This window comes from Henckelia pumila, chromosome 1, assembly GCF_033568475.1.
Source record: "Henckelia pumila isolate YLH828 chromosome 1, ASM3356847v2, whole genome shotgun sequence".
Classification (NCBI taxonomy): Eukaryota; Viridiplantae; Streptophyta; class Magnoliopsida; order Lamiales; family Gesneriaceae; genus Henckelia; species Henckelia pumila.
In genome coordinates, this window is record NC_133120.1 from 66471494 (window position 1) to 66482449 (window position 10956).

At 37.0% G+C, this 10956-nt stretch overlaps 1 protein-coding gene across 1 annotated transcript; it reads left to right on the top strand.

The window, feature by feature from the left end:
* Nucleotides 1-3087: 3087 nt before the first annotated feature.
* Nucleotides 3088-10560, top strand: LOC140878291 (squamosa promoter-binding-like protein 7). Its single transcript, XM_073281893.1, has 10 exons — nucleotides 3088-3823; nucleotides 5306-5478; nucleotides 5772-5995; nucleotides 6090-6164; nucleotides 6271-6378; nucleotides 6562-6679; nucleotides 7404-7539; nucleotides 8465-8621; nucleotides 9227-9700; nucleotides 9917-10560. The coding sequence occupies exons 1-10, from the start codon at nucleotides 3279-3281 to the stop codon at nucleotides 10211-10213; spliced, it is 2307 nt and encodes a 768-aa protein (XP_073137994.1). The 5' UTR covers nucleotides 3088-3278; the 3' UTR covers nucleotides 10214-10560.
* The last annotated feature ends 396 nt before the right edge of the window (nucleotides 10561-10956 follow it).

Here is a 10956-nt window from a genome sequence, read left to right on the forward strand (position 1 = left end):
AAGTATTTTATTTTGTTGATTGGATAAATGTTATTGTAAGGATTTATAGAATTATTTGTGGGTATGTAAATATGTAGTTTCATCATATTTTGATGTTCGAAATGACGAATCTTTTCTTCGGTCTCGGTCTAGTTATTTAGTGTTGTTGTTTGCATTTTAAATTGTTGTCTCTGACAGGAGGGTTTGAATATTTATAGATGGGTCATGCCAAAAATTTTTGAAAACCCGTAGTTTATTTAATTAATTTAAAATAGAGGTCAGGGACGTTTCATTACCAGTAGAGGAGTCGCTCAGCTCCAGTATATTTATGTTGATGGATGCCATGGTTTTGGATTCAGTTATATCCATGGGATTTTATGGTATGAGAGTGCCTCCTTATGTGACGGTCAAGCGTACTACATACCATGTCTCCTTTGACTGAGCGATTTTCTGGATAGGTTTCCAGTACCCTACACTTGAATTTGAATTTGCATTCATAGCATGTGTATATTCGTACTCCAGTACTGAGCTTTAATGCTCACATCCAGTGTTTTCTATATTTTCTGGACACCCAATTCGACGGGTCAGTTGCAGGTGCTAAACAAAACTTGGGATTAGGTGGTGATCAAACAGAGCTGCAGAAGTAGTATCTAGGATATTGAATTATTTCAGTTGGGTTGTATATTGATTTTTTATTTAACCGGTTGTATTCTGCCGGTTTAACATTTATTTAAGTTTTTAGCAGTTTATCTCTGATTATCGTTTATTGTATGCTTAATTAACCTTAAAACTATGATTAGCAGTGGATCCGGGTTAGGGTCACTACATATCATCATTGCTTAATTGTTCAACTGACCTATCTGATGTTGATACAGGTTCGACGGAGGTTGCAGCTAAAGCCTTAATCACTTTCGAGGTAGACTCTTCACTAGTTCTTATTTCTAACTCAAACTCATAGGATTTTAAATTCGCAAACAAGTCATGCAACTCCAATTTGTTTAGATCTTTTGATTCTCTCATGCTTATGATCTTAACATCTCATTCTCTCGGCAAAGCCCTTATCATCTTGGGAGACACTTCCCTCTTGTAATATTCTTTGCCAAGGCTACTTAGCTCAATTATCATGCTGCTAAACATTTCATCAAATTCGTTCATAGACTTTCCATGCTTAATCTGTATATTTTCAAATTTTGCATGAAAATAGTCATGAACTTGTTCTCTTTTGTTTGATCATTCCCTTCACAGAGCTGGGTGAGATTTTCCCAAATTTCTTTATCTAATGAGTACATTTTGATTTTTCTAAATGTGTTTTTGTCAAAAGTTTTGTAAATAATATATTTGCCACATTGTCCAAGTTAGCCTTCTTTTTGTTTGGGACAGTCCACTCACTTCTATATTTTTCAATTGTTTGAGCTAACTTCAGTGATGACTACTATTGTTTTGGCTTTCATATCTTGAACGGTCATATCATTTGTCATCATTTAGAGCAGCAAGATGAGCTTTCATCCTGATTTTTCAGTCATCAAACTCTTCCCTGGAGAACTTATAGATTTTGTTGAAAGATTCATTGCTTTATCAAGGTTCAGAGGTCGAGATAAACCCGCTCTGATATCACTTATTAGGATCAAATAGGTGTTTAGAGGGTGAAGGGGTGAATAAACACCTTACAAACTTTTCGGCTGGATGGCTTGGGTTAACAAAACACAATTTTTTTTATCTCAACTTTCGGCAGACACACAAGTCAACTTATATAACTCAAAGTGCGAAAATAGACTTCTAGTCAAAATGAACCAAGTATGTGAATACAACAATGAATCGACAAACATAGATATTCGGTAGCAAACAAAAGTCGACAGACAGAGTAAAATGCTCGGCAGATGTTTATCGAAGGTCGAAGGTGGTATAATCATTCTATATCCCCCGTTCTTATGTTTTAAGAAGAATGTTTACTAGAAGACTTTGATAATTACAATTTCTTTGCAACTACCCAATTTGACTTGACTTACAATCAATTGCCAATCGAAACTCCTAGTCTATTATCTTAACAACTTGTGTAGAAGGACTTATTCTCATAATTACGAAATATTTCAACATGAATTCTAACACACACGAATGCCCCTCGATTATCATATAGAACTAATATGTTGTGTGATCCTTTAGAATTTCTCGCAATGATTTCGACATATAAGCTTGATAATAAGCAAAATACGTTTGTCACGTGTAATCAAGAATTCAAGAGAGTTTTTAAACTTCACATGTCGATCCTATTTAAAGGAAAGATTCAACGTTCGGGTTCAAATGGCTCTTATCTTCAAGATCTGTCCGTTGCCAAATATAGCATGTAGTGCCACGTGTCACTGACAATTTCCCCAAATTGTACACTTAGGGTAAGTTAGATCCTACTTATACAGACACTGCCTTGACATAGATCTAACGGTGTACATTTACTAATAAATGTGGGATTAATTATTTTTTAATGGACCCCGCATGTATTGATAAATGAGGACCCTTAGATCTATCATCAGGGTAATGCCTGTAAAGTTAGGTTAAAATGAACCCTTAGGATAGTGCGCTGGGTGACTGGCCTGTCTGTCCTTTCCGCGATTGTAAGACTTTTGTCTTTTTGCATAAAACATTCCCTGAAAATTCTATAAGTAGATGGTTGCATTTTTGTTGTATTTGAGGAATATAAAGATTGTGCTAAAAGATCATCAGCTTGAAATATTATCATTAGACTTAAAAACTGCTGTCATCTTCGATGTGTGTCAATTTTGCACTTTATCAATATATTGACATGAGTGATCGGTAGACAAGGATTCGACACTCATTGACTTAGTTCAATATTTTGTTATATCATTAAAATTTAATAGTCTATCAAAAAATACTATTTTTCATTACAAATTGACATCGTATTACAAAATATGAACTCGATCGACACATTTGACATCGTATTACAAAGTATGAACTCGATCGACACATTTGACATCGTGAATACTAACTCTTAATAAAAATATAATCCGATTTTAAATAAGTTTAATAATGAGAAATCACATTAGTCATTACAATGGTTTAAGGTTTTGATGATGATCCATTCAAATATGGTGTGGTTCCGCCACTTGTTGGTTGGCGGAATGTTGGTCTCACGTCTTCGAGTCACCACCTAACGCCGCCTCCCCGCTGTCCCACCAACGCAAAACCCTTGCATGATTCGGACAACAACTGATAATTTCCCACCCCTAATTCCCTAACCCAACCTCCCCTGATTGCCCAGATTCCGCGAGGGAAAATTCTTCGCCAGAATGCAGCAAAACCCATCTCCCCTCCCGCACCTGCCAGAGCTCCCCGAAACTCCATCCATCGCCCCTCATACTTTCTCCGTCGACCCCATCTCGTCTTCTCTCTTTGACTGGTCTGATTTCCTTGATTTCAACCTCGATGAGAACTTCAGCGTCTCGTTCCCCGATGCCCAGGAACCCGAGCAGCCGGGATTTGATCAGGGCCAACAACCTTCGAACCTGGGTCGGATCAGGAAGAGGGATCCCAGGTTGGTGTGCTCCAACTTCCTGGCAGGACGGGTCCCATGTGAGTGCCCTGAGTTGGATGAGCAATTGGAGCAGCAGCAGCAGCAGGAAGAGTTGGGTAGTGTCCTGCCAGGGAAGAAACGGGCCAGAACGGCCAAGGTCGCCGGTGGAAGCCATGTGAGGTGCCAGGTTCCCGGGTGTGAGGTGGATATTAGTGAGCTAAAAGGGTATCATAAGCGGCATCGAGTGTGTTTGCCGTGTGCGAACGCAAGTACCGTGGTTCTTGATGGGGAGAACAAGAGATATTGTCAACAATGTGGAAAGTAAATTCTTTGATCAATCTGTTGATCTTTGTGTATTTATATGTCGTTTTGATTAGTTTCTGCCTTTCTGGTTTGATTAATGCGTAATTAAAGCTTGCTGTAACCATTATGAAAGTAGGTAGCATTAATGATGGGCGGATCCCAGGCTTGGGGGGGTGGTGGTGGTGTTGTCAAGTTTATGTTTTTTTCGGGGTTACCCGTGGACATGTGCAAATGAATGACTCCATCTAACAGTATTTTGGTTAATTTGATATTTTTTCCTTGCATGGTATTTTTTATGGTTACATGATGATGAAAAATACTCATGACCATGAGGATATTGCACGCCGACAATGTTTAAGTGAGCTCCTTCATTTCTGTTATGGGAAGTTCCGTAGATGTAAGCCAATACACGTGTGTCTTTTGTGGATTAACAATCAGAAATATTTTTTCATGTATAAGGCGCTGATTATAGCTAGTAGTGATCGAGGACCATTTATGCCAAGCATTCTTGTGATCCATGCCAATTTTTTTTTAAAAAAAACTTTCAATTCTGTGTCTCGATCAAGAGGTTTCATGGACAAAATGTTCAAAATCATGATCAGTTCCTGTTTTAAATCCTGCTGCAGCTGCATGAGCCCTTCACTTGTGCCATAAATGATCTCTAATGAAGAAAAATTGGGTTACAAATGACAATTATTGAAGGATCTAGACTACAGTTTTGCGATTCTTTGTGTTTATAGAGTAGTCTGCTCACATTTCCCTTTCTCTTACTTTTTGCTGTGAAATGTAAATAATAAGGGCAGCCTTATAAGTTGGAGTTTAACTTTCAAGGGTTGTTCTTACATTATTGATATCACTGGTGATGTAGTAGTCCAAGCACTTTTCCTCAGTGATAGATTCATTGTTCTTTATTTATTTATTTATTTATTTATTTATTTATTTTTCACATGGCTTTACCTATATTTACATTATTTTCTTTCGTATGAAGACTTTTAAAAGGTGAATACTAACCGGTGCCAATCTACTATAAGTGTAGGCTATAGTTTTCTCGAGGCTGATCCTTATGTGACTTGAATCCACTGTCGAGCATGAACATGAAGTGAATTCTTGGGAATATGAATGTCTAGTCATGACAAAAATAAGTTCCCTTTAAGCTTTTTTTTTTTGACAGCAGTTCCCTTTAAGCTTTATTATTGATATTATCTAGCCTTAACTCAAGTTTTCTGTTCTGGGAAAATATGTATAATATGAATAGGAACTTTTAGTTGGTCTCCCTTACTTTTGAGTTGAAAATGTTGATGGTCCTGTAAAAGATTATTGTTTCTTGGATTTCTAAGGCAAAAATTGTCCATATTCATTTCGCCAATGGCAAACTACTACTCCATGAAATACACCATTATTGTATTTCGGAATTTGTTTGTTCATTTTAGGTTTACCACTGAAACTGTTCACTTTTTTTCGTCTGTTGAATGTCTTGTTAATATATCTATTTTTTTTCAGGTTTCATGTTTTGTTAGATTTTGACGAGGGTAAACGCAGTTGCCGAAGGAAATTAGAACGGCACAATAATAGGCGTCGAAGAAAACCTAATGATTCTAAAGGAAGCGGGGACAAGGAAGCTCAACCTGTTTTTCTGGTTGATGATGCCAGTGGTGATGATGACTCTGGAAAAGGTATATCAACCTTACATGGAGTAGTTGTTGCCAACAATCTTAATAGAAAGATTTTCAACTGCCTCCCAACTTTTTTTATTCTTCTCTCTTCATACATTGGTGGGATTGGATGGTCTCTTTTATGGTACTTATATTCAAGGGAGCATATCAAATCACCTTTTTTTTTTGTTCCATTATATATGTGGAGAAAATTTCATTCCTTGTGGTGATATTGCTTTGCTAGAACTTTTCATGTTTCCAATTAGCATTGCTGATGCTGTTGTCGTTCTAATTGATTATTGATTGGTCAGCAGATAATATATGTGTGAGTGGTCAGACGGAAGAGAGACCAACAATGGTGGAGTTAGATGGACATGTCTCACCTCTAGGCCCAGCTCTTAGTTCCCAACAGATTCAGAGTGATAGCATTGTATCATTTGGTGCTTCAGGTGAAGCAAGTGTAGACGAGGAGAAACAGAATCCAAAATACAAACATTCCCCAGCATACCATGAAAACAGGAGCATGTTTTACTCTGTAGTATGTCCAATGCCTTGGTGCCTTATTATGTCTCTTTTTTTTCATCATTTTTTAAGTTAGCTTGTATTAATCAGCAATGATTCAACTCTGGCAGTGCCCTTCTGGTCGAATCTCCTTCAAGCTCTACGACTGGAATCCTGCTGAATTTCCTAGACGACTTCGAAATCAAGTACCCCAAAGATTTTTTTGCAGTTAATTAGACAAGCAGATAAACATTTTTTTTTGCCAGCAAAGATGTTATAGTTTTGTTTAACATGCTGTTGATTCTTTTACAGATATTTCAATGGTTGGCTAGCATGCCTGTTGAATTGGAGGGATATATCCGTCCAGGTTGTACAATTTTGACGGCTTTTATCGCAATGCCAAAGCCAATGTGGCTTAAGGTAGTCAGAAGCTTATTCTTTTTACTATGGATTAGTTAATACTTTTGATGCCTAGTTTTCAATATCCAGTTTCTGTTGACATCGCAAGTTACTTCATAAACTAATACAGTATAACTTTTTGTAATATTGTCGTACCGCTTTGCAAATTTTATCTTAATTGCTTAATGTCTTTGCAATGATCAGTTATTGGAAGAACCAACTCTATTTATAAAAGACCTTGTTGCGCCACCAGGAAATATGTTGTTTGGAAGAGGTACTATGCTTGTGCATCTAAATGACAAGATTTTTCGTGTCACAAAAGGTCAGTTTGTATTGTAAGATATTATTTTTATCATGCATTTTTACTAATAAACTTGGTGTTATCTACCTTTGTGATTAATCGTGTTTATTTATTTTACAAACAAAGCTGTTCATATAAAATGTTTTAGGAGTGTATTTGCTTACCTATATATGTTGATCATTGCAAAATATCTCAACTATGGCCGGCTATTTATTTGGTCGAGAACAGCTGATTATATTTATTATATTCCCTTTCCTCCTACTTGTCTCAGCTCTTTGGTTGAAATGTTGATCATAATTACATTAAGTCAATCTTCGTGTCCTTGGATTTTTTCGCAATGACAAACACTCAAGTATTGAACGAGTCCTACTCTCAGCATATATCACTGCTGCCATATAGATTTTTCAACCCAGGATCATGTCCTAAATAGCTTGTGAGGATGAATAAGAAATGGTGAACCAATATAATAACCTTTTGTTGTAGAGACCAGGCACGGATGTTAGGTCTTAATGGAATCTGATAAAAATCCATAAATTGTTTGACTTCCTTGGTAACAATTGTATAATAATTAGTACAAGTTTGTGATTCAGTCCAGTGAACAGGAATAAATGCTAAACCTTTTATGGAACGGAAGAAATTTACGGAAGACCATTTCGTTCTTGCTATTACTTTAGAAGCATTTTGCTGAAGATTTTCCAATTCTTTTAATGCATTCCTAACATAGTATGGGATCCTTGTGGAACAGATGCAGCATCTATTATGAAAGTTGCTGTGAAAGATCGAGCTCCCAAGCTTCATTATGTCTATCCAACTTGCTTTGAGGCTGGAAGGCCTATGGAATTTGTAGCTTGTGGAAGTAATCTACTCCAACCAAGATTTCGGTGTGTTTGTTATCCCTTATTCTATTAATTTCTTTATATTCAACCGTTATCTCCATCTTGAATTTGTGAAAAGGCATGATGTATCCTCTCTACTCATCAACTTGATTTTTTGCATGATTTTTTTCATTTGAAAATGTGATACCTAGGTATGAAACCATGTATTAGATTTTTCAGATCATGTATGAAGGAAATTTTGATGGGTAAAGAGGAAGGAAAGCAAGCTTTGTTGGGATTGGGTGGATCATGTTGAGAGTTTTATGTATGTGTGATTCCATTTGCAATTAAGATGATGGTTCACTCTATTTCTTTTCTTTTCTTTTCTTTCTTTTTTTGAAACTTTTGTAGGTGCTTATTTATTCGTGTTTCTGTTTGGTTTATTTAAGCAACCCCCCTACCCCTCGATCCCCCAATGCACCAACTAGCAATAATGCGAGGAATCTGATGAAGAGTTTGACACTATGAAGCTGGGCAACTACATTTTTTTTATCAGTTGGGCAACTTCATATTACGTGATAGCATGTGAGGTCGAGATTGATCAGCTGAATTGTTGCATATGTCATTAGGATGGATGTACTACATTGGGCAATGTTAGAGGAGTAGTTTCTTAGTTTGATGGAACTGAGGATTGATATAGACATGTAATCGATGAAGATAATCACGAGGAAGGTTTGCAAATCTTCCTGTCATACTTTATTTAGTGATGATAATTGACCATTCTGTGGAGTTGCAATATGAGTTATAAAAATGCTCACTGGATGCTTGCTTCAAATTATATTTTGAACAAGATATATGGGGAAGACATGCTTGGTGCAGTTCATTTTTCAAGTGTTTTAAATTTGAGTATTAGTAGCGCTATATTCATAAATTAGAGAGGTTGAAAAAATTCATATCTATTAATTTTATACTCTTGGTGTTCGTTGACCAGGTTCCTTATGTCCTTCGCTGGGAAATATCTGGCATATGACATTTGTGTATCATCTGCCTGTTGTAAGAAAGGTGAGAATGATAGTTTCAACCATCAATTGGTGAAGATATATGTGCCTCAGACTGATGTGGATCTTTTTGGTCCAGCTTTTGTCGAGGTTAGATACGCATTTGATTTTATTATTCAACTATTCTTAATGCTTAACGTCTGACAATGGGCACTTGTTATCGTGCTAGAGCTTCAGGCATGCACGATCTGGATCTTTGTTTGTCACTTCAAAAATTATAGAAGCATGTTCTTTGGATGATTCCCAATTGAACACTCTTTATCACAATTGAACACTCTTGTCAATAAAAAGCATGCAGAAATATGAAAAATTCTCATTTAGTATCGAGAGAAACTTGGGAATTAATTTGGTTTTGACTCGTGGAGTTGGGACTTGGCTAGGCCTAGTTATATTGTTTCTTCGTGTCAATTTCTATCCCCGTTCAATTTGGAATGGGTAGTTCTATTGTATGCTAATTGCCAAATATTAGTTTTCATGTACCCATTTTATTGTATTTCTTTAAGCAATGTAAGCTCTGGAGCCTCTAGTTAACATTAAAAGAGCATTTCAATAAGAAGACAGTTGGGAAATGGATTTGTAATTATCTGATATATAGAGATCCTTGTATAAGAATTTTGACCGAAATTGACTGGGACTGCTAGAAGAACCGAGGACTTTGTGTCATTATAATATTGGTTCTTTGATTTTCTTGTTAGGTCGAAAATCAGTCTGGCTTGTCCAACTTCATTCCTATTCTTGTGGGGAACAAAGAAACATGTGCAGAAATGGAGGCCCTGCAACTAAATTGCAACACACTTGTCACCTACAACGAACTAAAGTTATCTTCTTCAAGATCTCCATGTGAAGTTTTTGCCTCAAGACATGCACAGTTCTCAGAATTTGTTTTAGAAGTGGCTTGGTTGCTCAAGAAACCTGCATCAGAGCAAAAATTGACGCCTTGTCACATACAAAGATTCAACTATTTGTTGAGCTTTTTAATAGAAAAGGATTCATCTGTCATATTAGGGAGAGTATTTTCATACATTAAAGATGTGGTTGATGACAATTTGATCGCGGGAGTTGCTGATTCTGATATGAAGCTATTACGAAAAAATATGGATGTGGCAAGAAATATACTCGACCAGACCTCCCAAAATGATATCTATGCTGCTGTCCCAGCTACCAATCTGGTAAGGGTGTTGGATTTCTTGGCATATCTTAATAACCAACGTGATTGCTCTTTCTTTGGGGAGTTTCACCTTTCAGACATTTTGAAATAAAATATGTAAGGTGGACTTCACTTGAAAGCTTTTGTTGCTCCCATGATGTTTTTTAAGGCAATTTTTCTTTCTTGGAACAGTTATCCAACTCATGTATCTTGTTTCTTGCTGCTGTATGTGTTTCAGGCCTTGGAGAAAACATTGAAGAATGTTCCCCGTCTGCAAAATTTCTCACCGGCTCAAGATGAAAGTGCAAAAGCTCCTCTTTTAAACCATCAGGTGGTCATGAACCTTAATGTTTATGAGAGGCCAAGAAAGTCTGGTCGCCTATTGTTTACAGGCACGTTTTGGGCTTCTCGACCTCTTATCATGGCAGTGGCGGCATTTGGCGTCTGTTTGGGGGTATGTGTAGTCATTCTCCACCCTCAGAGAGTCGGTGAAATTGCAACGAGTATACGGAGGTGTTTGTTTGACCACAAATAGCGTCAGCTAGACTGATTGGCAAGTCTTTACCCCCATCTGTGCATATTAGAATGTATATCACATCACAAATTGGATAAGCAACTTGGTGTACCAGCATACAAAATTGAATGTCTGCTGGTCTGGGAGTGCAGGCCACTCTGGTAAAATTGCTTGCACTTTGTATTTTTCGTAAATCTTGAGAAATCAACAAGATATGTTCATGTAATCCAGGTTTAGTGATTGAATGAAGCCTTTGTATGCCACTTTTGTCAATGATAAGATATTTTTTAAATTAGTTTAGATTTGATTTGATGGAATAAAATCTGATTTGATTAGGAAAGATTATTTTGTCCCGGATATGTGGCGATCTGAATCTGATTTTATTTTCTTTTGACTATTTAAATGTATCCTCTAGATGACTTTATCATCAAGAAATGAACAACTCCTCTCTCTCTCTGCCATTCCTATGTCTTTCTGCATAGGATCAGAGATCGAGGATCGGTCATGCATTTTAAGGCTGCCATGGTTGGAGCTGGGCTATCTCTTCCGAATCCAACTGCGATAGCAGAACAGTCCCTCCGACCGGAGTTTCTCAAGCCCCACCCTCCATTGCACTTTGTGAAAGTTCCCTTCAAATAACCAATATCCATAAATTAAATGGAGCAAACTATCTTGAATCTGCTCGTCAGTGTGGTTGGTGATAGATGGAAAGGGCAAATTGGGAGCGATGAGGTGTAGCCAATAGAATCGAAAGATCTAAAGTA

What these genes read in the sequence shown, in the direction of transcription:
- LOC140878291 (XM_073281893.1), top strand. Translation starts at nt 3,279, where the DNA reads ATGCAGCAAAACCCATCTCCCCTCCCGCACCTGCCAGAGCTCCCCGAA. An exon ending in TATTGTCAACAATGTGGAAA is followed by an intron (nt 3,824 to 5,305) that starts GTAAATTCTTTG and finishes ATTTTTTTTCAG; the next exon opens with GTTTCATGTTTTGTTAGATT. An exon ending in CTGTCCCAGCTACCAATCTG is followed by an intron (nt 9,701 to 9,916) that starts GTAAGGGTGTTG and finishes TATGTGTTTCAG; the next exon opens with GCCTTGGAGAAAACATTGAA.